The following is a 27,592-nucleotide window of genomic DNA, read 5'->3' as shown; positions in this document are numbered from 1 at the left end:
TTTTCTTACAAGAAATTAAGAAAGAAAAAAAAAAAAAGTTGTAGTAGGGGTACGTGAGGATTTTCGTCTGCAATTGCACCTTTCACCTAATAAATGAGTTGATTGGCCTGAGTCGGTCGGTCCACGCTACCCCACCGACTTTTCTTGACCCAATTTGTAAAGCCAAGATTGATTGAGGTAATAAGAAATATAAATATTTTTATAAAAATTAAATTTCAATCAATCAGTTAAATGATTAATTTTTAATTATTTTAATATTAGTTAAATTTAAATTCAATTCTATTAATTGTATTAATTTTTAATTATTTTAGTATTTGATTAAATACTTAAATTCAATTAATTTGAATTCTAATACTCACTTCAAAAATATTTTACTAGTAAATTAATATACTAATTTATTTTATCTTCTATCATATCATTAAATATAAAAACTTCAAAAAAATTTTCTTGATGGTTGGAAATTGGAGAAGTCAATTGATCTTCACTTTTTCTTAGCTTTACATATGATTAGAAAAATGTAGTTTTCGTTTTTTTGGACGTAAAAAATATTGTTTTTATTCATTAATGCATTATAGATCGGTAGGAATTATCCATTTTTTATCATTTATTATAAAATTAATGAAATTTGCAAACGTTAATAAATAAATATCAAAAGATGCAAACTTAAAAATCTTTTAATATTTCAAAATGGAATAAAAAGAAATATTTTTAAAAAAATATTTTTCGTCAAATAAACAACATTAAATTAAATTATCTATTTTATTTTTTTATCTAATTAAAATGACAATAACATTTTATTTTAAAAGTGAAAAATGGACTAAGTAAATTGTTAGTTTTATCGTGAGTGTAAATAAATGACTATTTTTTATTGTGTAGTGTACAATTTATTATTTTCTTTTTTAAGTACTTTTTCTCCCCGATATAGGAAAAAGAAGAAAAAATTTTTTTTTAGCTATAAACAGAAATTGTGTGCTTGGATGTGGAAATAAAAGGATTTGAAGCTTTCAATTCCAATTTCCGAAGTAATAAAAATAACAGGGCATATGCTATTCATGTAATTGAATTGACTACTTTGGAGTCGAGTGCCCTCTCGCTTTGAACTTTCTTCCCAAGATTTCTAAAAGAAAGAGTCAATATTTATAAGTGATGAGAAGAAAATTCAAACTGGAAACCTGACGAGTCTGGGATATATACCTGGTTTCTTGGCATATTAACTTGGCTGAAAATAAAACTCTAGTTCAAAGAGACACTGCTCCTAAAAAGCAGTTCTTGTAATTGGAATAATTTTAAGAAATCTCCTTCTTTTTGCGAAAAAAAAAAAAAAAACGACTGATGTTTGAGCCTTTACTTAAATCTACTCCTGAGTCAATCTTCTCAATCTTGATTAGCTGGAGGCTCTTGCAAACATATATCCCATGGTACTTTACTTCTACAGCTTACAAATTTCTATTCTTTCCGAGTGCAGTAGTACTGATAGATTATCAATAACTCCATGATATTAGAGTTATCACAATAACTATAAGGCTGTGATTTTGAACTGCAGTGGGATTCATCCCTTACCAGAATTACAGGCCTGCTCCAAGCCCAGTTTTTAATCCAGAGTTAATTCTCCCTGTTAACGATACAGAGTTTACAGATTTACAGGAATCCAAATATTTGGAGCAAGAGGAGTGTATATACTACATGCTTACTAGTTATTAGTCCCTGTAATCCGTCTATTCAATTTTATTGTATATAGGCATGCATTTTATTGCTCTTTTTGGGGATGTTAGTCATGGATTACTGAATTGATATTAAGTTTGAAACTTTCTAATCTCAGAATTCTACAGCATTACTTCTTGCAAGAATCATAAGATGAGTCATCTTATTTTGATATCAAACGGACAGGCAGGACTAATGCTGATCAACTCTGCTCTACATTTTTATTTTTTTTCTAACAAGTAAACCTTGCATGGTTATAAATTATAAAATGCCATCATAACAGAGTGCATATTGGGAAGCGAGGCAGAGAAGGGCACTAGATGTTTGATTTGCAATGGCGTGCAGAGGAACCATCCTGTGCATTGAGATGCCAAAAGCTTCTGTGTTATCTATATCATGAGCTTTTACTCCTGGAGGAAGTTCCCAATCAAAGCTGTGGAGAAGTTGAGTCAAAGCAAGCTCAACATTTGCTGTTGCAAATGTGATGGCTGGGCAGCTTCTTCTACCCGCTCCAAAAGGTATTAGCTCAAAGTCCTGCCCCTTAAAGTCTATACTGCTACCCATACATCTTTCTGGTTTAAATGTTTATGGATTAACCCATACTTCTGGATCCCTACCCATTGCCCAGGCATTGACATAAATGCGTGATTTAGTAGGAATCTTGTACCCGTCAACGATAACTTCTTCCATGGATTCTCTTGGGATCAGAACTGGAACAGCAGGATCTAATCGGAATATCTCTTTGATTACAGCTTTCATATAGTGCAGCCGAGGCAGATCACCCTCTTGCACGACTCTTCTCTCTCCAACAATTCTTCGAATTTCTGCTTGTGCTTTCTCCATGACTCTAGGACTCATGATCAGCTCTGTCATTGCCCAATCAAGGGTTGTGAAAGTTGTACCGGTTCCTGCAACAATGTATCAAAATCAGTTTTAATTTGATTGGATTGAGTCATTTATCAGTAATTTGCAAGTGAATCAAAGCATCAAGTCGTTACTGACCAAGATTGCCGCTTTAATGTTATCCATGGTAAGAGGCATGTCAGCAGAACCATTCTTCTGTAAATCAAGCAAGACATCTACAAGGTCCTTCTGCTCCTCTTGTTTTTCCTCAGAATTTAGATGTTCACTAATAACTTCATCAAAGAACTGATCAAAGCGTCTGAAGGTATTAACGAGTTTTGACTTCATGCCTGTTAAGCTATGTACAAACTCCATAGAAGGGAAATAGTCTCCAAGACTGAATCCTCCAAGCAGTTCCTGGTAATCCTCAAGCATTTTGTGGAATCCATGCTGATCGTACTCCCCTCCTTGTGAGAAGTCTCTTCCAAGTGCAACCCGGCAAAGGACATCGTTTGCATACAGCCCAACCATCTTGCTGAAATTGACGGTGCCAGGAGAAGACTCTGTAATCCGACTAACCAAACGAGCAACTTCTTCTTCTCTAACATAGCTGAAAGATTGAACGCAAATTTTTCTTATAGTCCTCCATTAAGCACTAGAGCAGAGGCAATATCTGTGCAAAATTGGAGTTGGAAGAACTTTTAAAAGAAATTATGGAACTTAGCATAGAGTCATTAGATTTAGAAAAAAATGTTACTGCTTCATCTAATTCTAGAATTTAGAATTTTATGTGAACTTTAAATAAGTTTTGCATTATGATTTGGTACTATATGTAATAAACTTTAAGGATACTCCTTATATGAGATGAAATTTTTATTTATAATTAGTATTTTTTATATTGTTTCTATTAATTTGAAAAACATATTAATTTATATGTAAATAATATTAAATTGTTGTATTATTTATTTAACAGGTTAAGTGGGTCATGTCGAATTTTATGATCCACATACGACCTACTTAACTAAATATGTTATATATATCATGTTCGTGTTATTCTATTAAAAATTCGTATCGCGTTAAAATTAAAATAAAATAATACGAATAATAGAAGGGTCATTTTCATGTTAGTCCGTAATCGTGTCACCTCAGACACAAACACGACCCACCCACACATTTTAACACCCCCAAATATGGCCCTTACTGCATAATTGACAAAATAGGGAGGGTAGCTATAAGCTCAAGTTGCCAGATGATGCTGCTGTACGCCCTGTATTCCATGTTTCGCAGCTTCGGAAGACACTACCACCTGCAACTAACATCAACAGATTACCTGCTGCACTTTTCTCTCCTCCAGTCCGAATTGCTATTTTAGACAGGAAATTGGCAAAAAGGGGCAACCAAGCTGCTCTAAAGTGTTGGTGCAATGGTCTGGAATGCTTCCAGAAGATGCCACCTGGGAGTATTTGTTTGACATTGAGAAGAGAATTCCCCAGGTTAACCTTGTGGACAAGGTCTTTTAAAGGAGGATGGATTGCTACTTGTCAAAATAAGAAGAATGTCGTATGAAGAACACCAGCCATATTACCGATACTATAAGTCGTTTATTAGTTAATTGTCTTTTATTTTATGTTGACACCTGTAAGTGAGAGGATTGTGATAGAATTCATAGTAGACCGTTATATAGAGAAGCTCACGCATTTTGTAAGACAGCTGATGATTAACAAGAATCTATTCAATTTTCTCTCACCTCCTTCTCTGAAATTCCTCTTTCTCCCTCTCTTTCTTCTCTAGTGCCTTTAGATCCAATTCAGACAGATCATTCATTACAAACTTCATAAGGACCGTTGCTATAAAAATGGATGCAAAAATTAGTAGGGTTTCTTTCAGCCATTGAAAGAGGAGAGTCGTTGGAGTTCCCTTCAACAAATTTTGGTGGTTTCAAGGTGAGCGGATTCATATTACTTTTAAGAGTACTAGGATTTCATACTAAATTAATCATGCTCGAGTGTTTTAACGGCTTTCATTAACTGATTCTTTCCGACTGTAACTTATCCATTTCTTTTTCTCTTTTATTTTTTTCTTTGCTTTTGTTTGTTTCTTGACTCCACTCTCCGTCTACCATATTCCAGTCCTTCCCAGAAGGGCTAATGATATTAAAAAGAAAAATGAAATAAACTAAAATAAAAAGTGTTTAGATTTTATTTATATAATTGTTTTCTTTGGATACATTATTTAGTTGTTTTTGTATCATATTGAATTACTTTCTTATCATAGTAAAATTTCTCGGAGATATCTTATCTAAGTAACCTCTATTATGTGTCATTGACTTGTTGCTCTGTATCATGTCATGATTTTGTCTTCTCTATTAAAATCCTCCTACTTGGCAAAACTTGATGACAAACCCTCTTCTAGCCTTGTAGTTTTGTCAATTATTCTCCATCCACAGAAATTCATGTGCCCAGAAAATGAGTACACATGTATGGTAATCTTATATTCCAGATTTACAAAATAAATAAATAAATATATCATTCACATGCAATAGACTGACTCTGGAGTAAGAATTTGAGTAGGAAACAATGTTAATTTTATTAAGCATAATTAGTTTAAGTTTAAGTGGTTTATTATGGCATCAAGCCTAAGTTAGATTTACCAAACCTTTCTCGGTTTAATTAAGTCTAAGTGAACTTAATGGAGCCTAAACATATTTAATAAATCTAAACTATAAATTAAACTAATCATCAAATTTGTTATTCATGTATTACACTTTTGAGTAAAACACACTGCATATCAATAGACTAAATACGAATCACATTGCTTAGATTGTAAATATTGCTATTATCGTAAATTTCCTGGTTTACACAAGATTTGCTGTGATAGGAAAGAGACGAACACAATTAAATAAATAGCGGAGACTAGAAAATTAGATCCCATCAACAATCATATGGCGTTGCAACAGCAAAAAGAGGAAATTTTCTGTGTATGGTGAGACCAGTGCATTCAGCAGTGTCCAAATTCTCTCCTTTAGCTACACCATGCAATGCCCAATCGAACTTGTATAGAAGATTTGCTAATGCAAGTTCATCTGTGCTCATCGCAAACTGTACGCCTGGACAAATCCTCCTGCCTGATCCAAACGGTATCAACTCGAAGTCCTGTCCTTTGAAATCAATGGAACTATTCAAGAACCTGTCTGGCCAGAACTCTTCAGCACGTTCCCATAATTCAGGGTCTCTTCCTATTGCAAAAGCGTTGACAATTACTTGGGTTCTTGCTGGAATGTCGTAACCTTTTAATTTAACGTCTTGCATTGATATTCGAGGAACCAGTAATGGGATTGGAGGATGCAAGCGGAGAGTCTCCTTGATCACTGCTTTTAGGTATTGCATTTTACTCAAATCGTTCTCCGTTATAAATGATTTATCTCTGGCGATTTCTCTCAATTCATTTTGGACCCTTTTCATGATTTCAGGATGCCTCAGGAGTTCTGTCAGTGCCCATTCCACCACTGTGTATGTAGTATCTGTACCTGCTGCAAACACATCCTACCAAAACCACAAACACATACATATATTTATAATTCTTGAAATAAACCGTTCATAATATATACAAAAAGAAAATCTTTATGTCGTTACCCAAATATACATTTGGTGCTAAAATCTTGATACCACCACGTTTGCACATCTTGCGGTCAACATCGAATTTGCGCAAGCAATTCAAATGTAGATTTTTAAAAATAAATAATCTTGTTTACATTCGAGACCAAAAGTCATGTACTTCATGTTGCAATTATCCCTCTGGATTTTTCAATTTTATATTTTCTCAAACATATTCTAATCTAGAGAACCTGGTAATTACTATTTGTCCCACGTGTTTTTCTATATTATACTTATTATTTCATTACACTCAAAAGATATATTTTTTTTACATTTTTATTTAGTATTTTTATACTAAAAATCCAATCAGTTAGAATTTTTATTAAACAACTATTAATTATGTTTGATTTTATACTATTTCTCCCTTATAATTTATTTATTTTATTAAAATCCTATAGTCTAATATTTATGCAAAAATTAATTTTAATATTTGTAAAAATATAATTAACTAGTATTATTTAATTATTTTTAATTTTAACAATAATTAAATTTTAATAAAATTTAAATATTTTAAAAGTACTTATAATAATAAAAAATATTAAAATATATATATATAATTTAATTTTAAATTATTAAAATAAAATAGATATTATTCTTATTATTAATTTCGTTACAGTAAAATTGTAATTTTCATAAAAAATTTCAGAATCAAATTGGAGATCCATCCGCATGCATGTTCGAGGCTGTGCATTTATGGGGCGGATGCATGACATATATAAATGCAGGCGAGGTCTTTTTACAGAAGTTAGTTGTATGCTAAATGAAGAAGTTAAACAGAATGTTTGAGTGAGGGAGAGGATTAGTTACCAGGATGATAGCCTTGATGCAAGTTCTGTCAATGGGAAAACCAGCCAAATTCTCTTTCTGAATCCAAAGCAAAACGTCCACAAAATCCCTACTGTTGTTGTCTTTATCGAGGCTGCCGCTAGCAATATGTTCTTCAACTACTTTTTCTAAGAAATTATCAAGTTCTTTAGCCACTTTCTCCACTTTACCATACAACCCGTTAACACGGTTCACCCATTCAAGCCATGGAATATAGTCCCCAACATCAAAACCTCCCAAAAGACTTAGAAATTCCCCTAACAGCTCCTTAAACGTTCTACCTCCTTCTATTGGGCTATACTTCCTGCCTAGAGCTATTCTACTCACTACATGATTGGTAACCCTTATAATCAAATCACTTATATTCAATGGTGTAGAAGAAGAGCAGTAACTTTTGACGGTCTCAATCATTAGAGCCGTCTCTTCTTCCCTGATTTTCGTGTAAGATTGTACCCTTCTGTTACTTAGTAGATGCAGAACGCAGACGCTTTTCGTTTGCCTCCAGTATTCACCATAAGGAGCTGCGGCCACATCTTTGTTGTCATAGAGAAGCATCCTACTAATTCTAGTACTAGGCCTGTCCGCAAAGACAAGGTCATGGGTTTTCATGATCTCACGAGCCATGTTAGCGGATGAGATAACAAGGACTGGAACGCTCCCTAAGTGAAGCAACATGATAGGGCCATGAGTTTGAGCCAAGGATCGAAGAGAGCGATGAGGGTGCAAGCCGATTTGGTGAAGGTTTCCTACGATTGGAAACTTAGGTGGAGAAGGTGGCACTGATAATGATTTGTTCAATTGAGACAGTTTCTTCAACAGAATGATTATGAAGGACAGGGCTGATATGGTTAAGAATAAGGGTAGCAACAAGGAGAAAGTTCCATGGTAGCTCGACATTTTTCTTCTCTGTGCATCTCTACTTCTCGGTATGCATATTTAATGAATTGCCAAGCAAGGCGTCAGTTCTATCTGCTTATCTACCGCCACGTGACGTGGGTAAAGCTGACATGAACACGACATAGTTTTGTTTTTATTTCATTTTTTCAAAAGAAGGATAAAAATGGATGAAATTTGCCAGTTTGCCACGTGTGATGAGGTTAAGAATGGAGTTCCCTTGTCTACATGTGTTGGATTATGTGGTTATCACACATTAATAGGAGGTCAATTTTAATCATTTTAATAATTAGACTTTAATTACTTTAAATTGTTAACTTATTTACGCTATTTTCTTACTCGCCCATTAAATAATTTCACAATTTTGAACTTCAAGTGGCGAAAAGCAATGTAGAATGGCCATACATAGTGTCAGAAGAATTAAAATATATATAATAAATTGCAATTGTAAAGTATATATATATATATATATATATATATATATATTATAATTTACGCGTGATATTTTAAGATATTCTTTTAATGTTTTTTGGTTCCCTTTCTCGGCTTTCCTATATTCCCTTCAAAGTAGTGAGAAGGATGAGATTGTCATAAATCATATATAATAAGAGAGTAGGATTTTAGATAAAGAGTAAATAAATTAGGCCTAAAAAAGATTGGGGCTTCAGGCTGCAGAATGAATATAAATATAGAGTAAATAAAATTCTTGACCAAAATGAATTATAGAAATTGGAAGCTAAGGATTTTCTCATAATTAAGGACGCTATTGGAAGCTTTAGTTTCATTAAGGAGAGTGGTGGTTCAGGCTGAACCTTCTCCAATTAGCTACCGGGGATGATAAAAGTGAAAGCAGCAAATGCAACTCTTGAACTAGAATCACAAGATATCTATCTTATGTTGTGGTGAATATTGAAACTTAGAGCATGTATATGACCATTGGCCAATGAATCTGTCCTTCTGCTCTTTCCTATATATCCCCAATCCCAATATGTGGTGCTAAATTAGACTCAGCAAATATGAGAAATCTTAAATTCCAATTGTTTCCTCATTTTTTTAGGTGAATTTTATTTTTATAATTGTGTATTCTGTTGCTTGTTGACTAGGGTTGCCAATTCCAAACTAATATTTTGGTAAGATCGAACCTAACCAAAATAAAATAGAAAATAAAAACAACTTTCTTTTCCTTTTGGCCTAAGATGAGGACAAAGAATTTGTACTTTCCCCTTTGTAGTGGTACTAAATTTCTTGGAGGACAATTTGCTTATGCATGTGAGTGGTCATCATGTTATATGTTAAATACAAAATTTTTAAATTATAAAATACGGACACCTACTCAATATTACTCCACTAAAATAAGAATCTTTGGAATTTTCTTAGTTAATTAACTAACCAATCCTGATCACCGGATTTTGTCTGTTAATATTATATATACTGATATTCTAATTAATGGGATGCCAACAAGAAAATCTTAATTCACTCTTAAGTGGCATGAATCTTCTTTTGGTACTATTATTGGATTACAGGAATTGTTTGCCAATAATTAAAAATAAAATAGCTAAAATGGATTTTGACTGTGTCAATGTGATGGTTACATCTTTGTTTTGTTCTATAAAAGTAAAAGTGTGACATTAAAGTGGTTGCTGTTCTTAATAAAATGGTCCAAGATGAAGACATTTTTGTATTTGGTGTGCAAAAGTAATGATATGGCAATGAATTAGTCAATGTTCTTAAATATAAATTATTCAAGAAGATACGGATAAGCTCAGCTTATTAGTGGCGTCGACAAATGACATCTCTTTTTCCACGGAACGCTCGGTTTCTTTTTCCAGGATGACGAGTCATATTCACTATTAAAATCTTTTGAAAGATTTAAAAACCATAAGCACTTTAATTTTATGTGTTTTGGATGCACGCAGGTAAATCCTCACTCACACAGCACTAACCATAGATGAATACCAGAAGGTACAGAAATATAAAATTATTGTTTTATTATTTAAATATTTTTTAGTATAAGATAAAGTGGAGTCTATACTTATAGTTTAATAATTATTGGCATATAAACAATATTAGAAATATAAAACTATTACTCAAACCCTGAAAGTTGAATTAATCCACCATCAAAGAGTCCATGGACGGCCAGCATATGAATTTGACAATATGAACTATCTTTTATAAGAAATGAAAAAAAAGCAGAACAGTACTAGTTTGTTTGTTCCATTCTCTTTTTCTAATATTATTTCTTTTTATTCATGAGAGTCTTAATAGACGATATTGTTATATAATAAAAAGTATCCATTTGATTATATTCGGTATAAATATGACTTTTTTCTACTCTTACCACTGGTGCTAGATTTCAAATGCGAGTAATATTATATTTTTAAAGAGCTAAATGCATAAGTATTTATATATTTATTTCTGATGACATTATTACCTTAATGAAGTAGAAAGCCTACAGCGTTAATGCTAGTCAGAAGTAGGCGTTGCAACAGCAAGAAGAGGATTCTTTCTATGAATAGTAACACCAAAGGTTTCAGCTAAATCCAGGTCCTCTCCCTTAGCTCCATCAGGCAATGCCCACTCAAAATTCTTCACAAGATTTGCCAACACAAGCTCAACAACGGGCAGGGCAAATGAAACTCCTGGACAGCCCCTCCTGCCAGTACCAAAAGGAATGAATTCAAAGTCATGACCTCTGAAATCTATGGAATTGTTCAAAAATCTTTCAGGCCAAAACTCTTCAGGTTTGGTCCATGTCTTGGGGTCTCTTGAAATGGCCCAACCATTGGTTAAAACCATAGTTCCTGCAGCAATGTGATAGCCCATTACTTTGACATCTTGGATTGTTTCCCTTGGTCCTAGTAGTGGTAAAGGACTGTACAAGCGAAGTGCCTCCTTGATCACTAATTTCGTGTAATGCATTTTGTCTAAATCAGCTTCCGTTATGTGACTTGTGCTTGCTTTTTCTCGTGCAACTCTCTTCACTTCATTTTGTAATTCTTTCATGACTCTAGGGTGCCGGATGAGCTCTGTCATTATCCATTCCAAGACTGTGGAAGAGGTGTCAGTTCCGCCAGCAAAAACATCCTTTAGAAAAACAAGTAAAATAAAGAAATTAAAAAAAAAAAAAAAAAAAAACGTGATGTTAGAAATCTAAATATATGGTGCGAGGATTTTGCTTTGTAAATCATTACATATTTATATCTATATATACTTATTCTTAACACATAACACAAAAGTGTGATATTTATTTGAATTATTATTTTAATAACACTATGATACTATCAATATATTGACTAATATATTATTCTATTAATTAAATAATAATTATAATACTATAATATATTTTCTATTACATTACTATTTTAATTGAATAAATGATTCCTAATTTTTAAAAAATTAGTATATAATTATATCGTCAATATTAACTTACATAAAGTTAATTAATATACTAATTAATAAATAACAAAGTTTTCTCATTTTATAAGACTATTATTAATTATATTTTTATTGAACTGTTATTGCATGTGTTCAATTTAGTATGAGTGAAATATATTATATTTTAAAATAAAAAATAATTTAAATTTTATTAATTAAAAATATATTATTAAAAAAGAATTAAGAATAGTATAAAACAAGCGGGAAGACGTTTAATCTTATTAATATTTAAAAAAAAGCAAGATTGAGAAATGTTTTGATCTTAAGGCATACCAAATTGAGACGTATTTTTGTTTTCAAATATCCTTCCTTGTTTAATCTTTAAGCGGATGATATAACATTATATCATCTCATCCTGAAGATTTCCTTAGGAGAAAAGAATACTTGAAATAAGGAAAAAAGATATGATGAAGATGCATAAGTGATCCTTTTTCCAAGTGGAGTTTATATATATGCTAACCAAAGAGTACACAGCAGTCATAATAGGCACGAAGATCCAGAAACTGCGACCACATTGAAGTACCCTTACCCTTTAATTAAATGGTTTTCGGAGCAGGTAACACAAAGAAAGTGCCGACATAACATGAGCAGAGAAAGGGAGAAGGATCCAGAGTACATACCAGAATTAGAGCCTTTATACTCTCTCGATCAAGAGAACCCCCTACGCCGTACTCCTTTTGCAGCTCAAGCAGCACATGCACAAAATCCTTAACATCTTCTTCACTTCCTTCGCTACTGAATCCATCCATATGCTCTTCCACTATTGCATCAATAAATTCATCTAACTCTTTAGCAGTTCTATCAACACTCTTATTCAATCCATTTATCCAATTAATCCATCCAAGAAAAGGAATATACTCTCCCACACTAAAACTGCCCAATAATCTCATGAAATCTCCTAACAGTCTCTGAAACTTTATCCCATCTTCACCGTCGTCTCCGCTGTACTTCCTCCCGAATGCTATCCTGCTTATCACGTCATTTGTAAGACAAGATAACATTTGGCTCAAATTTACCGGCAAAGATTTTGATGAGAATTGTTTGATCTTCTCTATCAACACTCCTACTTCTTCTTCTCTTACGCTTCTGTAAGATTGAACTCTTCTATTACTAAGGAGGTGGAGCACGCAAATACTTCTCATCTGTCTCCAATACTCGCCATACGGTGCACCCGCGACATCCTTGTTATTGTAGAGAAGTCTCCGGTATACAGCGGTGGTGGGTCTGCTTGAGAAAGCAATATCGTGCGTCTTCACGATCTCTCGTGCAGCATCTGATGATGAGACAACAACGACTGGCTTGCTGCCAAAATGAAGCAGCATGAGATCAGGGCCATAACGCTGGGCGAGTGATGAAAGAGAGCGGTGAATGTTTTTCCCAAGTTGATGGAGGTTTCCAAGGATTGGGAGTTTTGGTGGGGAAGGCGGTGGGTTTCTGTGAGGGGAAGAAGTGAGCCATTTGATGAGGAAATAAGCGAAGAAAAGGAAGGAGAGGACTGCAATCGTAAGATAGAGAGGATTTAAAAAGCTTATTTGCTGGTTTATGAATTGAATGATGTCTAACATTTTTTCTTTGAGATGCTTTTCTTAACTTCCCCTCTCTATACACTCTGCTTTTCCCGAAACTGGCAGATGACTCTGAATGGGTATTGTGCATACTTATATATATACTAGTTATTTCGTCACGTGGGACACCACACCCTTCATATTTTACTATTTCTTTATTAATTAATTTATAGGTTACTGATTCTACAAATAATTCATTAGCAGTTATATTTATAATTCAAATCATTAAAATATGAAATTAATCTTTAGTAAATAATATTATCAATTATTGTTTTAAATTAGTTATCACTAAATTATTGTGATTTTTTTAAAGATAGTCTCCTAACAAATTCATACTGTTTTATCTTCTTTTTGTAAACGTTTGAATAGACCAAATTTTACAAAAGTCCAGTCATTTTTAGTTTTTTTATTTTTTAATTTTCTTTTATTTTATTAATAGTGGATTGTTTTTTATTACCATATATAATTATATGTTTTTTTTATTTTTTATTACGATATATAATTATATATTTTATATAAAAGATTCATATATTTTAAGTTATCAAATATTGAAACCAGTTTATATATATATATATATATATAGAGAGAGAGAGAGAGAGAGAGAGAGATGTGAGTCAGCTATTGTTGTTCATTAATTTATTTGATACCTTTTCCGAGAGGACAGCTCCACTTGGGCTCTAAAAGAATAAACAAATGAAGAAAAAAGTTGAATAAACTTTCATCTTCCATCCTATCCGCGCACCGGTGAGAAAAAAAAGATCTGAAAGAAAATAAATTAATGAACAACAGTTGACTCACAATTTGTAAGGATTTAATTATATAAAGATTGATTAATTTAAAATATATAATTTCTTAAAAAAAAATACAATTATATATCGTAATAAAAAATAATTCACTATTAAGAAATCTCAATTTGTAAGGATTTAATTATGTTTATTTCGATAAATTATTATTATTATATTTTTCGTATTTAGTAATATAAATTTAGAGTTTAATAATTTAAAACGTCATTATTTGACTGTAAAATCAATTTTATTAAATCCGTAATTTCTCAGACCGTGATTTACTAATCAAATAATAAAATTAAAAATTGTTAAGTTTTAAATCATATTATCAAACATAAATAATTTATAAAACGATGATCGATCAAAATAAAAGTAGTCGAATCTTTATAAATAAAGACTTCTTAATGGTGAGATATTTTTTTTATCACGATATGTAATCACATACCTCTATTTATCTAAAAATAATTTATATATTATACATATATACATTCAAAGATGAATGTAGACTAACCATAAGTTTTTACAAAAAAATATATAGGTTGAATTTCAAGATATAAATTGTTGAACGTGGACTAACCTTTAAAAAAATAAGGTTTTGCAAAAATAAAAATATATAGGTTGAATTTCAAGGTATAAATTGTTGAATGTGGAAAAACCTGCTATTCAAAGCTATTAAATCTTACTTTTGTTCTACAAAATACGTAATCATTTGGCTATTCCTCTAATTCATATTCCCCTGAATAGAGATTCGTTCCGGTTAAAAAATAATATTGGTATTGAAAGTAAGAAAATAAATAAATTCAAATTTGAAAATAACCACAAAACAATTACAAAAAAATAAAAAGGGCAAAAAAGTACAAAACGGAACAAAAGACAAGAAGAACGTTAAATTAGAGATGCACTAAAATAAGAGAGTTGCGGGTTGAAAAGAAAGTGACTGGCAGCCCCTAGATACATTTGCTTCTTCTGTTACTATATGGAAACACACACACACACAGGTTTTAACCTGGAATTCGTCCAGGGAGAAGCACTTAGTCTGCGTTCAACACCATGACTATTGATGGATATGATAATAACTTATTCAAATACTAGGTGTGCTACCTAAATGGTCTGATTTTAAAACTGGAGTCTGATTGTGAGTTTATTGATGGTTTTACTAATGAATTTATATTAGTAGTTTCCAAATTTTGGTTAGTGAAATATGTCATTGAATAGTCCTACTTAGCAGGGTGAGTTCATTTAAGAATTTTTCTATTGTCAATTTTGGTGTTTTTAGGACTGAGTCAAGCGCCTAATATTGTTTTGGTGCAAAACAATTGGTTTCTTCATCTGAAGTAGAAAATGCAGTACTACTATTGAGCAAATTAGATGGAGATGTAAGTCCACCATGCCAAAAGCAGAGCAAATGGCTGCTAGCCCGAGAGGCTTTTTTACTCTGCTTTTGCTCGTCCAGGCATTTTCCGAACAACAAATTTGTGCAGAATAGTTTCCAATGCAATACCAATTGTACCGATAGAAAATGAAGAATAGCCTATTATTGTAGCATTAATATATGTTCTACTTAGAAATAGGTATTGCAACAGCAATAAGAGGATTCTTTCTGCTAGTAGTCATACCAATAGATTCAGTCATATCCAAGTCCTCTACGTTAGTTCCTTCAGGTAGTACCCATTCAAAATTCTTGACAAGATTGGCCAACACAAGCTCAATAATTGACATGGAAAATGAAATTCCTGGGCAGCCTCTCCTACCAGATCCAAATGGAATGAACTCATGGTCATGACCTTTGAAATCTACACAACTGTTCAAGAATCTCTCAGGCCAAAACTCTTCAGGTTTGGTCCATGTCTTGGGGTCTCTTGCCATAGCCCAAGCGTTGGTTAATACCATAGTTCCTGCAGCAATGTCGTAGCCCATTATTTTGACATCTTGGATTGTTTCTCTTGCTGCTAATAACGGAAAAGGAGTGTGTAGCCGCAGAGATTCTTTGATCACCAATTTAAGGTAATGCATTTTGTTCAAATCAGCTTCTGTTATGCGAGTTATGACTGAGTTTTCATCAGAAATTCTCTTCACTTCATTCTGTAATTCCTTCATGACTCTAGGGTGCCTTATGATCTCTGTCATTGTCCATTCTAAGACTGTGTATGTGGTATCAGACCCGCCAGCAAAAATATCCTTTTGTAAAATCATAAGAGTGAGAAATTAGGAAATAAAACTTAAACCAACTTATTATGAAATCATTAGATCTTTTGATAATATAGATGATACTACTGTTGATTAGACAACAAAGAACAAATGGTTACACATAAAAGTCCACTTACGATAGTCCAACATTAAAACAGCCTATTCAGAATATCTCTTTCATATGAACATATATATATATATATATATATATATTCAGAATGATGCTGAAAAGTCTTCGCCTAATACAGATCTTAATGCGTACAACATTGTTATTTAAAGAAAGGGATAAGTCCCAACCTTGAAGGTGAAAGTCTAACTAACAAGTTTTAGTCGATTGAAGTTTGGACAAGTTGAATCATAGTAATAGATTAGAAGACATCAAAACAAAGAAATGTTTGTTAATGATTGATCCTTTCCACACATGAGCACATAAAGAAAGAGAGAAGGGCATTCAGTTCATACCAAAATGAGAGCCTTGATACTCTCTCGATCAAGATTGGCGCCCATATTGGTATCTTTTTGCAGCTCGACCAGCACTTGCACAAAATCTTTTACATATTCTTTACTAACATCAGAATGAGCTTTTCTTTCTAGGCTATTGATATGCTCTTCAACTATTCCATCTATGAATTTATCCAAACCTTTCGCAGTTCTATCCACATAAGCGTCAAAGCCGTTGACCCAACTAATAACCCATCCAAGCCAAGGAATAAATTCTCTAAGATCAAAACTCCCCAGTAATATCATCAGGTCCCCCAACAGCTTCTGGAATATTTTGCCACTTTCGCCGCGGTCTCCGCTGTCGTACTTTCTCCCAAATGATATCCTGCATATCACATCATACGTGAAGCTAGAGAACATTTTACTCAAATTTACCGGCGAAGATGATGAACATAAATCCTGGATCTTCTCTATCAAGCAAGCTACCTCTTCTTCTCTTACGGATCGATAAGTTTGAACTCTTCTGTTACTCAGTACATGATGTACAAGAACGCTTTTCATCTGCTTCCAGTGGTCACCATATAGACCACCAGCCACATCCTTGTGATTGTAGAGAAGCTTCCCAATGGAACCAAACTTTGGTCTATTTGAGAAAGCAAGGTCATGCGTCTTCATGATCTCTCTTGCGGCATCTGAGGATGAGACTACAAGTGCAGGTTTGATACCAAAATGAAGCAGCATAAGATCAGGGCCGTAACGCCGAGCCAGTGACAAGAGGGACCGGTGAAGGTAACCCCCAACTTGGTGGAGATTTCCAAGAATTGGGAGCTTTGGCGGTGAAGGCGGCAGGTTTTTGTGTGTGGAAGCAGGACAAATAAGCCATTTGATAAGGAAATAAGTGAAGAAAACGAAGGAAAAGATTGAAACATAGAAGGGATCGATCGAGGTTACTTGCTGCTCTAACGATTGAATGATGCTTGACATTTTTCAAGATTGGTTTTGTTTCCTCCAACTTATTTAGTTACAAGTAGACAGGCGTCTGGTCCTTGTGGTTGAAATTTTTAAATAGGAAGCTGTTCCGCATTCAACACTGAAAAGAATATATATTTAATCTTACATATTATTAGTGTCCCAATATACCTCGAAATTGCATATCTTTTAATGAAGTTTCTGAGTTCAGAAGAAAACAAAAGATAACACAGATAATTAAGGTACTGAGCTCATCAATAACTACGAGTGCGTTTGTTTCTATGGAAAAGGAAAAGAAAAGTGAATAAAAATAAGCAAGAAAGTATTGAAAAGTTATTATATAAATTTCATCCACCACTTCATTGAAAAGACTTTCCACAAAGTATGCAGTACATCTCAATTAATAGCTTTATATTTAAGGAAAATGTTAAAATTCGACTCAGGCCAAGTGATATCTAATAATTTTACAATATATCACTGTTTGAGGCATTTCGTGACGCCAAACTCTCCATCAATTCTATGTGCATCTTCATTCTGTTCTATGTTTAGCCAGTTGTCACTCGAGCAATTGAGTGACTTGCTGCCTTTCTGATAAGAGTTCCTCCAAGATAAAACAGGCGTGTTAGGACATAGAAAGGATTAGATAGATACGTAAAGATAAGAAATACTGGATAAATGTATCGAGATTTTTAAGCATGCGCCTTTCAGGAGTATGATTTTGTTGAGCCTTTATGATGGAATGGAGTGTTATTCTTATGGTTCAACAGATGTGGTTAGCTTATGCATTTGCTCATGCAAAGTGCTATTGCTATCTGAACATTAGGTATGGAACAGAAGGCCCAATTACACCAAATGAGGGAGGGACAGAGATGCTGACTGACTAACCATTCTACCTCTGCACTCCAAAATGAGTGAACTTTGATTATTGGGCAACGGAGAAAAGTTAGTTACCAACGAAACATATATAAAAGAATTAACAATTTTTCCCTTTGGTCCCTTTTCTGAATTTCCACGACATGGCAGAAAGGAAAAATCAGTATAAGATCAGAGAATAGTTGATCAAATGCACCCATGAAGTCCAAAAAGAGTAAGGAGTTGCAACAGCAACAAGAGGAAGTTTCCTGTGGACTGACATACTAGGAGTCTCTTTGACATTCAAATGTTCTACTTTTGCACCACCATGCATTTTCCAATCCAACTTGTGCAGAAAACTTGCCAATGAAATCTCAATTACAGCAGCAGCAGCAAATGTGATCCCAAGACAACCCCTCCTTCCAGCTCCAAATTGAATTAATTGAAAATCATGTGCTTTGTAATCTATTGAACTAATAAATTATACAAAGTAATCACATTTCCTCAATCAATCAATAAAAGCACAAGATCATAAATATAGAATGAAATGCATAATTGAATCTTAACAATTAAATCCAACTAGGACATAAAGTGAAAAATAAACGGTTTGGATGCAAGAGTGAAGAAGGATTTCAAAGAATTTCATCACTTTGTGATGAAATAGTTGATCATTTGGCACGCAAAAGGATAGATAGCATGGATCATCTAATAAATTAACTTTGATGATCATATTTATATAATTGAAATAATAAATTTTTAAAAGATTAATTTTTCAAGAAAATCAATTAAATATATTTTATTTATTATTATTTTTAAAATATTATAAATAATTATAAAACATTAGAATTTTATTAAATTTGTGTATGAACTCAAATTATATTATTATTTATAAGTAAAATAATAACAACCGTCGTTTAATGATTAATTTTATTATAATTTTTAGAATTAAGATATATTTGTCATCTTTAATCATGTAATTTTTTAAGAAAGATTATAAAAAATAATTAATTTGAAATTAAAAGTTAAATATAATATATTCGTTGGTAAAATCCTTATTGTAAATCTAAAATATTGTTCTATCTCTTCTATACGGCAATTGGTTCTGTATGCTACGACACCGGTGTCACAATAAAATTACTTATAATAATAGATTAAAGAGGTTAAAAAATAAATTAAAATTAAAAATATGAATCTTGTATGTAATAAAACTTATCTCTTTAATTTAAACTAAGTTTAAATCTTTTAATATTTTTATTTAATTTTGTTAAAACATACATGTGTTTAATTTTTACTAATTTTTTATTCTTTTTATTTTATTATGAATTTATTTTAGAAATAAAATCTAATAATATTTTTTAAATTTATAACCTTTAATCAAAGTCCTGTTGCCAAATCAAATTTCTTTCTTAATTTTTTTTAATTTTACTAATAGATATACAACTAATAAAATAGTATCTAATATTATATTAGATAATATTTCAAAAATTTAATTTAATATCACATTCATTCAATGAATAATATCTATTTTCTAAAAATTATTATATAATATAATTTTAGCACTAAATATTAATAGTTTAATCTTATATATGCCATATTATTATTCTATTAATTCTTTTATTAACTATTTTTGAATTTACAAGAGAAATGAATATTTAAATAATACTTATTATTATTCAAAAGTTTAATATGTGCATAGATTTTTGCAAAAATATACAAACATGAATATCTTCAATAAATTTAACTAAATCATTTATCATCTATTTATTATTAATATATAATTTTAAACAAATCATTTCTTTGGCTAAGAGTCAAGATTTTAGACAATTTATCTTTATATTTAATTTCAAAATATAAGACTAGTATAACACAAATATGAGTTAGAACAAATTAAGAGAATATATAATTTATTTTATTAAATTTGGATTTTTTATATATAATTTGATTCAATATTATCTTTTGGGCCTTATTTAACTGAATTTTTACTAATAATTTGTGATTAAAGATTGATGGTTAATGGATAATATAAATTTTTTAAAATGTATGGTTTTTCTTATATTTTAACATATTAAATTTTAAAATGCAATTCAAATTTAAATTTAATATATTTTTATATATTTGTATCTGCATATAAACAATACATTCCTAAGTTTTTGCAGAAAATTTGTGTGCCTATAAATTTATAATTATCTTAATTCAAAGTCAAATGGTATATTTAATGATATTGAGACAATAAATAGTTAATATATTTTAATATTAATTATTGTCAAATATATATCATATCAATTTATTAAATATATATAAAAAAATATAATAAACAATTTACTTGAATTATTTCATTAAATGGGATTTTGGCTAATATAAGAGAATGAGAAAATAATTATATACTAAAAATATGCTAGTTAGCCATCACGATAAAAAAAAATATCAATAAATTTTATAAAAAATTGCTCATTAATTTTGTTAATTAATAATATTTTAAAAAATAAATTTTTAGATTTTATTAATGATAATATCTGAAAAGATGAATATTGTTTTAAATTAATATTTTATATTATTTTATTAATATCTTAAGTATATATTGGAGTTTTTTTAACAAATTACTGATTATTTAAATAAATCACATTTAATGTTGAAATTTGAAAAAATAAATTTAATAGCTAAAGTTGATTATGACAACTTGTTATACACATTTTTTCCGTTGGCAGAAAAATGCCGCGTGTAAGCGCGCGTGTCAATTACTTTCCCATTATTTCGCTGTCAACAAACGCTAACTCAACATAGTTAAATCCCAACCATGGTTTAACCCAATAAAAAAGAGAATAACACAGCTTCTATAGCTGGTAAACACGTGTCACAGTCAAATCCACGGCTAACATCAAGACACGTGGACGGCCAACTCTCATTACAACCGCCTTGCACGCACAATGTTGTAGTTAAAATTAGGGTTAGCTTTAGGTCTCCTTCACCAAAACAACAAATCCTCATCTCAAATTCATATTTTTCTTGTTTGTTTCTCGTCAAAATCCTTAGCGGTTTCCTCCGTAATTTTCTTCGATCGTGGTTTCGACTATGGAGATGGAGCGCGTGACTGAGTTTCCTCTCCCGCACCTGGATCGCCGACCGAGAAAGAGGGCGCGTTTGGGCTGGGACGTGCCTCTAGTCCCTAAGGTATACGCTTTTGTTCTTCTAATTTCTTCATTTGTTCTTAGGTTTTGTAGATCTGGTCAATTTCGTTAGATTCTGTGGTATAATAGACTAGTTAAGGTTTGATCGCTGTCTTCTGTTCATATATTCTTTTCTCTTCGAGTAGATGTTAATCTTCTCTTTTTTTTATCGTCCCGTTTCTTGAAGTTTAGCCTAAAGGTTAAAGTTTTATTGTTTTCTGTTGTTTTAGCTTCTAGGATAACAGATCTGGACTTTTATTGCTGTATATTTGTCTGATTTTTCTTAGGTTTTAATTAAATACTGGATTCTGGTTTACGATTGCAAGAATTTCTTAATTTAGAGTTTATATGTATAGATCTTTATGTATAATTCATACTTGAAATGTTATAAGTTAACAAATTTTTGTGTGGCTAGCTCAAAAGATTTTTCTTTCTTCTGTTTAGGTAAAAGAACCTGAATAATGCTTTTTATTGATTTGCTAAAACATTTATGTTACACGCATGCATGTATGGTATAATCCAGTATATGTGGTGTTTCTAATATGATCTTGTAGATTTGTATCTATGAAATCTTTTTATTTTATCTAATGAGTATATGGCTATTAGTGAAGGGGATGATACCCAAGGGTGTCAAGGTTTCAGGTGAAAAAAATTTTGATTTAATTTATTGAGTGGTGCATAAATGAGTGGCTGTGTGTAGGCTCAGGTAGGAATGTTTTGTGCACAAGAGGTTGGAAATGTAGCAAGCTATGCATCTTCTGGAGCAAATTCAGACCATACTACTACCTCTAGTTCTGTATTTCTTAAAGGAGTGGCTCCTCGAAATGGTTCTCCCCCATGGCGGGAAGATGACAAGGATGGCCATTACATGTTTGCGCTTGGAGAAAATTTAACTTCTCGCTGTAATTACACTTCACTGTTCATACAACTTTTACATAGTTGATAGGTTTTTATGATGAATATTATATTGAACATAGTTCATGTTTTGCATGGAGAGGTTTTACTAACTTGTTCTTGTAACATGTGTTGGAAGTCACATCTTGATGTCTAGTAGCACATTGAATGACTGGGCTTGTGTGTTTTAATTGCATTTGGTTCTTTGGAGCTCCATAAAAGCCATGCATGGGATTTGTACTTCCCTAGATTTAGTATTATTTCTGAGGTTTGGTATTGTACAAAGTTCTTAACTTCATTTTCTCTCTGTTATCTTTTTGATGCTTGCAGATAAGATACACAGCAAAATGGGTGAAGGTATGTCTTCCTCTCTACCTGTTTCCTATTTGTTGTTTTTTGTCCTCCATTTGTTTGACTTTATCTTTCTCTTCCCTGCTTGCTGCCTGTGTAGGTACCTTTGGTCAGGTTTTGGAATGCTGGGACAGAGAAAGGAAGGAGATGGTTGCTATCAAAATTGTACGTGGGATTAAGAAGTATCGTGAGGCAGCTATGATAGAGATTGATGTTTTACAACAGCTCGGTAAACATGATAAAGGTGGCAACCGGTGAGTACTTCTTAAACTTTACCTTAAGTAGTCTTATTGGCATTTGCAGGCCCTGTAACCAGCTTTCTTAAATGTTCTGTTGGTGGTTAAATGGGTTTATTCCTTGCAGTTGTGTGCAAATACGGAACTGGTTTGACTATCGTAACCATATCTGTATTGTAAGTATATAATTGATTTGCAATGGATTAATTTCCCCAACTGAGAAATAATTTGGGGGTTAAGACTTTGGATGAATGTAAATGGTTTCAACAGGTTTTTGAGAAGCTTGGACCAAGCTTATACGATTTTCTTCGCAAAAACAATTATCGCTCATTTCCCATTGATCTTGTCCGTGAGATTGGAAGACAACTGTTGGAATGTATAGCATGTGTGTAGTAATTACTAGCTCCGTGCATCTTTGCATTTTTCCCTTTCCTATTTCTGTAAATTTTTATTATCACATGGATTCGTTTTGTATGATTATGACCACAACATGAGATATTTGCTCGTACACACACAGACACATGCATATTTTATTCTGCTAGGATAGCGATTGAGGAAATTTGTTTTCCTTGTACAAGTATAATGGCTTAGGATGTGTTGTTGCATTTTTGTATCATCTGGGTTGGCTGAAAGCTTTCTTGGCATTCCAATGGCTAATGTTCGTATTTGTTTGGATGCTGCAGTTATGCATGACTTGCACCTGATTCATACTGATTTGAAGCCTGAGAATATTCTTCTAGTCTCTCCTGATTATGTCAAGGTTCCAGATTACAAGGTAATATCAATATGGATCTTCACATTGTTCCTGTTGGTTGCCCCTTAATATCTACAAATGTTTTTTTTTTTTTTTTTTGACCTATTTTGCTTCTGCAGGGTTCCACCCGATCACCAAAGGACAGTTCCTACTTCAAAAGAGTCCCCAAGTCTAGTGCTGTGAAGGTGATTGATTTTGGTAGCACAACTTATGAGCGCCAAGATCAGAACTATATTGTATCAACACGGCATTACCGTGCACCAGAAGTTATTCTCGGTTAGTATTTGATGCTGTTGTCTCCTTTTGTAATATTTTGGATGTGACATGATTAGGCAGATAGTAATGTTAGATGCAATTTATTAGGACTAGGATGGAGTTATCCTTGTGATATATGGAGCGTCGGATGCATCTTGGTGGAATTATGCACTGTAAGCTTCTGAATTTTGGATCTTCTTGTTTCCATATGTTTTTTCTTTTTCATTTTTGTTTTAATCTATTGTTGCGGGTTAAACATATGTTTTGAGATTAAAATCTTTTACAACTTTGCAAATATTTTGACAGGGTGAGGCATTGTTTCAAACACATGAGAATTTGGAGCACCTAGCAATGATGGAACGGGTGCTTGGGCCCTTGCCTCAGCATATGTTGAAGAGGATAGAGTAAGATGCTCTGCTGTTTTTTCCCTTGATGGATTTCATTTCATTGGTTTGCCTTATTTAATATACTATCATTGTGTTATATATGGTCAGTCGACATGCTGAAAAATATGTTAGAAGGGGTAGACTGGACTGGCCTGAAGGTGCGACTTCGAGGGAAAGTATTAAAGCTGTTTTGAAGCTACCTCGTCTTCAGGTTTGTATTTTTGTGTTGAAAAGTTCTGTCCGACACAGTTTTTACTTATTTATTTTATTTATTTATGGTTGTGCTGCATGCTTGCAGAATCTAGTAATGCAGCATGTAGATCATTCAGCTGGAGATCTCATACATCTTTTGCAAGGACTGCTGAGATATGATCCGTCAGATAGGTTAACAGCTCGAGAAGCATTGAGGCATCCCTTTTTTGCAAGGGACCATCTGAGGAGGTGACTACCTGATAGGCCACCATTAAGGGCAAGCAGGTTGCTGTAAATGATTAACAGTTGTTGTCGATAGGCAGTCTGAGATGATGAAGAAGATGAAGGATAAATCTTTCTTTGTGCTGCTATCGACCATAGGACCTGGCGGATGTATATAGGGTCTCTTCTTACTAACACCAACTCTATTATGTAGTTTCCATACAACTGAAATGCTGAGCTGGAAGCGCTATAAATTGTTTATTGCAATTTTATCTTTGACAATGAATTATTTTTTATCCAGTAGTACATCCATCCATCCGATAAATTTCTTTGACCTGGGTAATTCGTAAAATGGTGGGATTTTCTGTAATGAAATATTTATGATATAATATATTACTAGCGTTCTAAATCATGATACTTTAAATCTTCTCGCGTTTGAATTAATTCTGCGGCTGACTCTGACCTTAGATTAGCGCCTGATGATGGATATTTCTGTCTGGAACGAAACAATTGAAGATTGTAGATTTTATCAAATCAACGAAGTTTGGAAATCTGTAAATTTGCGATCTTTATCAAGTTGGTCTATAGTATTTTATCTAACTTTTAATTTTGTGAATTTGTAGATATTCTTATTTTTGGGAAAACAGATTAGAGGTATTTTATGAATAAAGAAAAATTAAAAAGTTCATGCGCAATATTTGCTTTGTTAATCCAATTATGACCTATAACAAAGATCACAAGTTAATTAGTCATCTACATGGTTTAGTAAATTTAACTCAAGGAATATAAAGCTTGGAGATAGGATCAAATAAAATTATTTACAATTTAATTTAAGTTCAATTTCAAAATAAATTTATTTAAATTTATTTTTAGTTTTTAGCCTTATTAATTGAGTGGAGTTAAATGTTTGTATTTTTGTCATAATGGACTGCTTAAAACACTTCAATTTAATATTAGTTTTATTGCTTTGATAATGTGTTGTCCAAATTTGTTTATGTTAAGTTGAATTTGTTTATTTTAGAATATCAATTTTTAAGTCTTCTAAAGGCTATATAAAGACCTAAAATGAATTTCACTTCGGATTATTGATGAATACAACCAAAAAGTTGTTTACTTTTATCTTTGTGTTCTTGAGTAAAATACATACTAAAAAAACATTCAAGTAGGCTAATTACCTTTTTATGGAGTGTCTCGAATCTAGAATTTAGAAACAAGTTTTCTTTATGCTAGATCTTTGATCATCTTTCTAAACAATCTGAATTTTAGCCTTCTTAGAGGTTGAGATTTTTTCAAGTGAATATTATGGGGGTCCGTAATAATCAAAGGGGTTCTCAGACTTATTTGTGGAGGTTCCGTATCATTTGGTATCAGAGTTTTGGCTCTAGATCAGGTTTTATTCTTAATAATTCTTTGTTTTTGATTCTGAATTCTTGTTTTTCTTTTGTTCCTCTAAGTTTATCTCTTGTTGATCTTGTGTTTTCTTTGTTTTCTCTTCATTTGAGTTATTATTGTCCCTCTGAATTCTGAACTTGTTTGATTGTTTGATCTAATTTTCTTTTATCAATTATAGTGTTTTCAAATTAGATTTGGTGTCTGTGGTTAAAAAAAAGAAGAAAAAAAGTATAAAAAAAAGGATAAAAAACTTATTGTTTAGAAGAAAAAAAGAAATACAAATTTGGAAATTTATTTTTTAAAGAAAAATAAATAAATATGGAATTGTGGTTTTAGATCTTCCTAATAAGATTTGAACTATAGTTGTCTACATTTATTGTGTGTTTATTATAGTTATTAATAATTGATTAATTACTTTTGAGGCTGTTTGAGTGTTCTTCAAAAGAAATTACCTTCTGAATTTGTCCTAATCAAATTTGTCAATTTTATTTTTCATACGTCTTTTGCTTCTATTTAAATTGCCATATATTTTATTTTTGCTTCTAGTATTAAATTTCTTGTTTTAGCCAATTTGCTTTAAACTTATTTTGAAAATTTCAGATTTTGAAATCTGCACAAAGCAGGCTATTTGAATTGTTCTAAAAGTATGATTCGCCTAAGAACAGGAAAGAAATTAGCCAGAATAGTGTGAGGGAAGCCGTGAGCAAAATAAATTACTTGAGCGAAATACGAGTGACCAACCCCATCTGTTGACTGTATACATGTAAGAGAGTGTTGTGAGGTCCTTAAATTATTTTTTTAAAATTTTCTAACCTTTTATTACAACAATGTTTGACCAAGATGAAGGTAGAGGAGCTGACCATGTTGATGTGGCTAGATTGCTTGAGGCTCAACAAGCTGAATTTGCACGTTTGTACCGCACTATGGAGAACGTGAGGGAAATGTTAGAGCGTATGGATGTAAGGTTGCAAGCTGTTGAAAGAGCCACACCAGAACACAATAAAGGGCAAAGAGATGATAGAAATCAAATACCTCAAACTGATAATTTGGATGATGAATACGAGTTTGAGGATGATAATGCAACTCTTGTTGGAGGAGTTATACCTAGAGGAGGAGATAGAGGAGGTCACGGTGCTGGTAGAAGTAGAAGAAGGATGTATGATAATGCATTCTATGGAAGAAACCATGATGATGATGACTTTGTAGATAGGAACTTGGGAAGCATTAAATTGAAAATTCCTAATTTCAGAGGTAAATCATATCCAGAGGCTTATTTGTAACGGAAAAAATAAGTTGAGCTTATATTTGATTGCCATCAATTTAGTAAAGAAAAAAAAGTCAAGCTTGCCATTATTCAATTTTTAGATTATGCTATAGCTTGGTGTGACCAATTGGAGACTAATAGAAGAAGAAATTTGGGTATCCAATTGAGACTTGGCATGATCTTAAGTCTGTCATGAGAAAGAGATTTGTGCCTAGACATTTTCATAGAGAACTTCTGCAAAGACTTCAGGTTCTTAAACAAGATAGTAGGAATGTTAATGACTATTATAAAGATGTGGAAATGATCATGACTAGAGCTAAAATAAATGAAGA

The 27,592-nt window shown here is 32.2% G+C and overlaps 5 protein-coding genes and 1 long non-coding RNA gene across 9 annotated transcripts; 2 read left to right on the top strand and 4 right to left on the bottom strand.

Annotated features, from left to right (window-relative positions):
• The first annotated feature begins 910 nt into the window (after window positions 1-910).
• Window positions 911-2,719, top strand: LOC125369737. The gene is made up of 3 exons (XR_007215434.1): window positions 911-1,418; window positions 1,544-2,219; window positions 2,330-2,719. It is a non-coding gene; the product is annotated as an uncharacterized LOC125369737 (long non-coding RNA).
• LOC8278262 (cytochrome P450 71AP13-like) lies at window positions 1,839-3,106 on the bottom strand. The gene is given in 2 exon segments (XM_048372643.1): window positions 1,839-2,619; window positions 2,689-3,106. Coding segments are annotated over 2 exon segments (1,044 nt in total). The 5' UTR covers window positions 3,076-3,106; the 3' UTR covers window positions 1,839-1,962.
• Window positions 3,107-5,335: 2,229 nt separating this feature from the next.
• Window positions 5,336-7,979, bottom strand: LOC8278263 (cytochrome P450 736A117). Its single transcript, XM_002511251.4, has 2 exons — window positions 7,005-7,979; window positions 5,336-6,086 (listed from the first exon to the last, which is right to left on the bottom strand). Exons 1-2 carry the CDS (start codon window positions 7,917-7,919, stop codon window positions 5,475-5,477), a joined length of 1,527 nt encoding a protein of 508 aa, XP_002511297.2. The 5' UTR covers window positions 7,920-7,979; the 3' UTR covers window positions 5,336-5,474.
• A 2,327-nt stretch (window positions 7,980-10,306) lies between these two features.
• LOC8278264 (cytochrome P450 736A117) lies at window positions 10,307-13,003 on the bottom strand. Its single transcript, XM_002511252.4, has 2 exons — window positions 11,972-13,003; window positions 10,307-11,000 (listed from the first exon to the last, which is right to left on the bottom strand). The coding sequence occupies exons 1-2, from the start codon at window positions 12,914-12,916 to the stop codon at window positions 10,380-10,382; spliced, it is 1,566 nt and encodes a 521-aa protein (XP_002511298.2). The 5' UTR covers window positions 12,917-13,003; the 3' UTR covers window positions 10,307-10,379.
• Window positions 13,004-15,173: 2,170 nt separating this feature from the next.
• Window positions 15,174-17,500, bottom strand: LOC8278265 (cytochrome P450 736A117). The gene is made up of 2 exons (XM_002511253.4): window positions 16,351-17,500; window positions 15,174-15,879 (listed from the first exon to the last, which is right to left on the bottom strand). The coding sequence occupies exons 1-2, from the start codon at window positions 17,311-17,313 to the stop codon at window positions 15,259-15,261; spliced, it is 1,584 nt and encodes a 527-aa protein (XP_002511299.1). The 5' UTR covers window positions 17,314-17,500; the 3' UTR covers window positions 15,174-15,258.
• A 3,572-nt stretch (window positions 17,501-21,072) lies between these two features.
• On the top strand, window positions 21,073-24,904 carry LOC8278267 (serine/threonine-protein kinase AFC2). Of its 4 annotated transcripts, XM_002511255.4 has the most exons (12): window positions 21,073-21,318; window positions 22,015-22,216; window positions 22,539-22,565; window positions 22,660-22,813; window positions 22,923-22,971; window positions 23,066-23,180; window positions 23,479-23,570; window positions 23,669-23,825; window positions 23,913-23,977; window positions 24,111-24,208; window positions 24,299-24,401; window positions 24,489-24,904. In XM_002511255.4, the coding sequence occupies exons 1-12, from the start codon at window positions 21,220-21,222 to the stop codon at window positions 24,633-24,635; spliced, it is 1,308 nt and encodes a 435-aa protein (XP_002511301.1). In that variant the 5' UTR covers window positions 21,073-21,219; the 3' UTR covers window positions 24,636-24,904. The 4 variants fall into 4 exon arrangements, with proteins under 4 accessions (XP_002511301.1, XP_015580460.1, XP_025014039.1 ...); XM_015724974.3 differs by lacking the exon at window positions 22,015-22,216 and having other exon boundaries at window positions 21,101-21,318; XM_025158271.2 differs by lacking the exons at window positions 22,015-22,216; window positions 22,923-22,971; window positions 23,066-23,180 and having other exon boundaries at window positions 21,102-21,318.
• The last annotated feature ends 2,688 nt before the right edge of the window (window positions 24,905-27,592 follow it).

This window comes from Ricinus communis, chromosome 4 (genome assembly GCF_019578655.1).
Source record: "Ricinus communis isolate WT05 ecotype wild-type chromosome 4, ASM1957865v1, whole genome shotgun sequence".
Taxonomy (NCBI): Eukaryota; Viridiplantae; Streptophyta; class Magnoliopsida; order Malpighiales; family Euphorbiaceae; genus Ricinus; species Ricinus communis.
Note: the sequence above shows the minus strand (reverse complement) of the source record. Positions and strands in the feature narration are given on the sequence as shown.

What these genes read in the sequence shown, in the direction of transcription:
- LOC8278263 (XM_002511251.4), bottom strand. Translation starts at nt 7,919, where the DNA reads ATGTCGAGCTACCATGGAACTTTCTCCTTGTTGCTACCCTTATTCTTA. An exon ending in GCATCAAGGCTATCATCCTG is followed by an intron (nt 6,087 to 7,004) that starts GTAACTAATCCT and finishes TGGTTTTGGTAG; the next exon opens with GATGTGTTTGCAGCAGGTAC.
- LOC8278264 (XM_002511252.4), bottom strand. Translation starts at nt 12,916, where the DNA reads ATGTTAGACATCATTCAATTCATAAACCAGCAAATAAGCTTTTTAAAT. An exon ending in GTATAAAGGCTCTAATTCTG is followed by an intron (nt 11,001 to 11,971) that starts GTATGTACTCTG and finishes GTTTTTCTAAAG; the next exon opens with GATGTTTTTGCTGGCGGAAC.
- LOC8278265 (XM_002511253.4), bottom strand. Translation starts at nt 17,313, where the DNA reads ATGTCAAGCATCATTCAATCGTTAGAGCAGCAAGTAACCTCGATCGAT. An exon ending in GTATCAAGGCTCTCATTTTG is followed by an intron (nt 15,880 to 16,350) that starts GTATGAACTGAA and finishes ATTTTACAAAAG; the next exon opens with GATATTTTTGCTGGCGGGTC.
- LOC8278267 (XM_002511255.4), top strand. Translation starts at nt 21,220, where the DNA reads ATGGAGATGGAGCGCGTGACTGAGTTTCCTCTCCCGCACCTGGATCGC. An exon ending in ACACAGCAAAATGGGTGAAG is followed by an intron (nt 22,566 to 22,659) that starts GTATGTCTTCCT and finishes CTGCCTGTGTAG; the next exon opens with GTACCTTTGGTCAGGTTTTG. An exon ending in TCTTGGTGGAATTATGCACT is followed by an intron (nt 23,978 to 24,110) that starts GTAAGCTTCTGA and finishes ATATTTTGACAG; the next exon opens with GGTGAGGCATTGTTTCAAAC.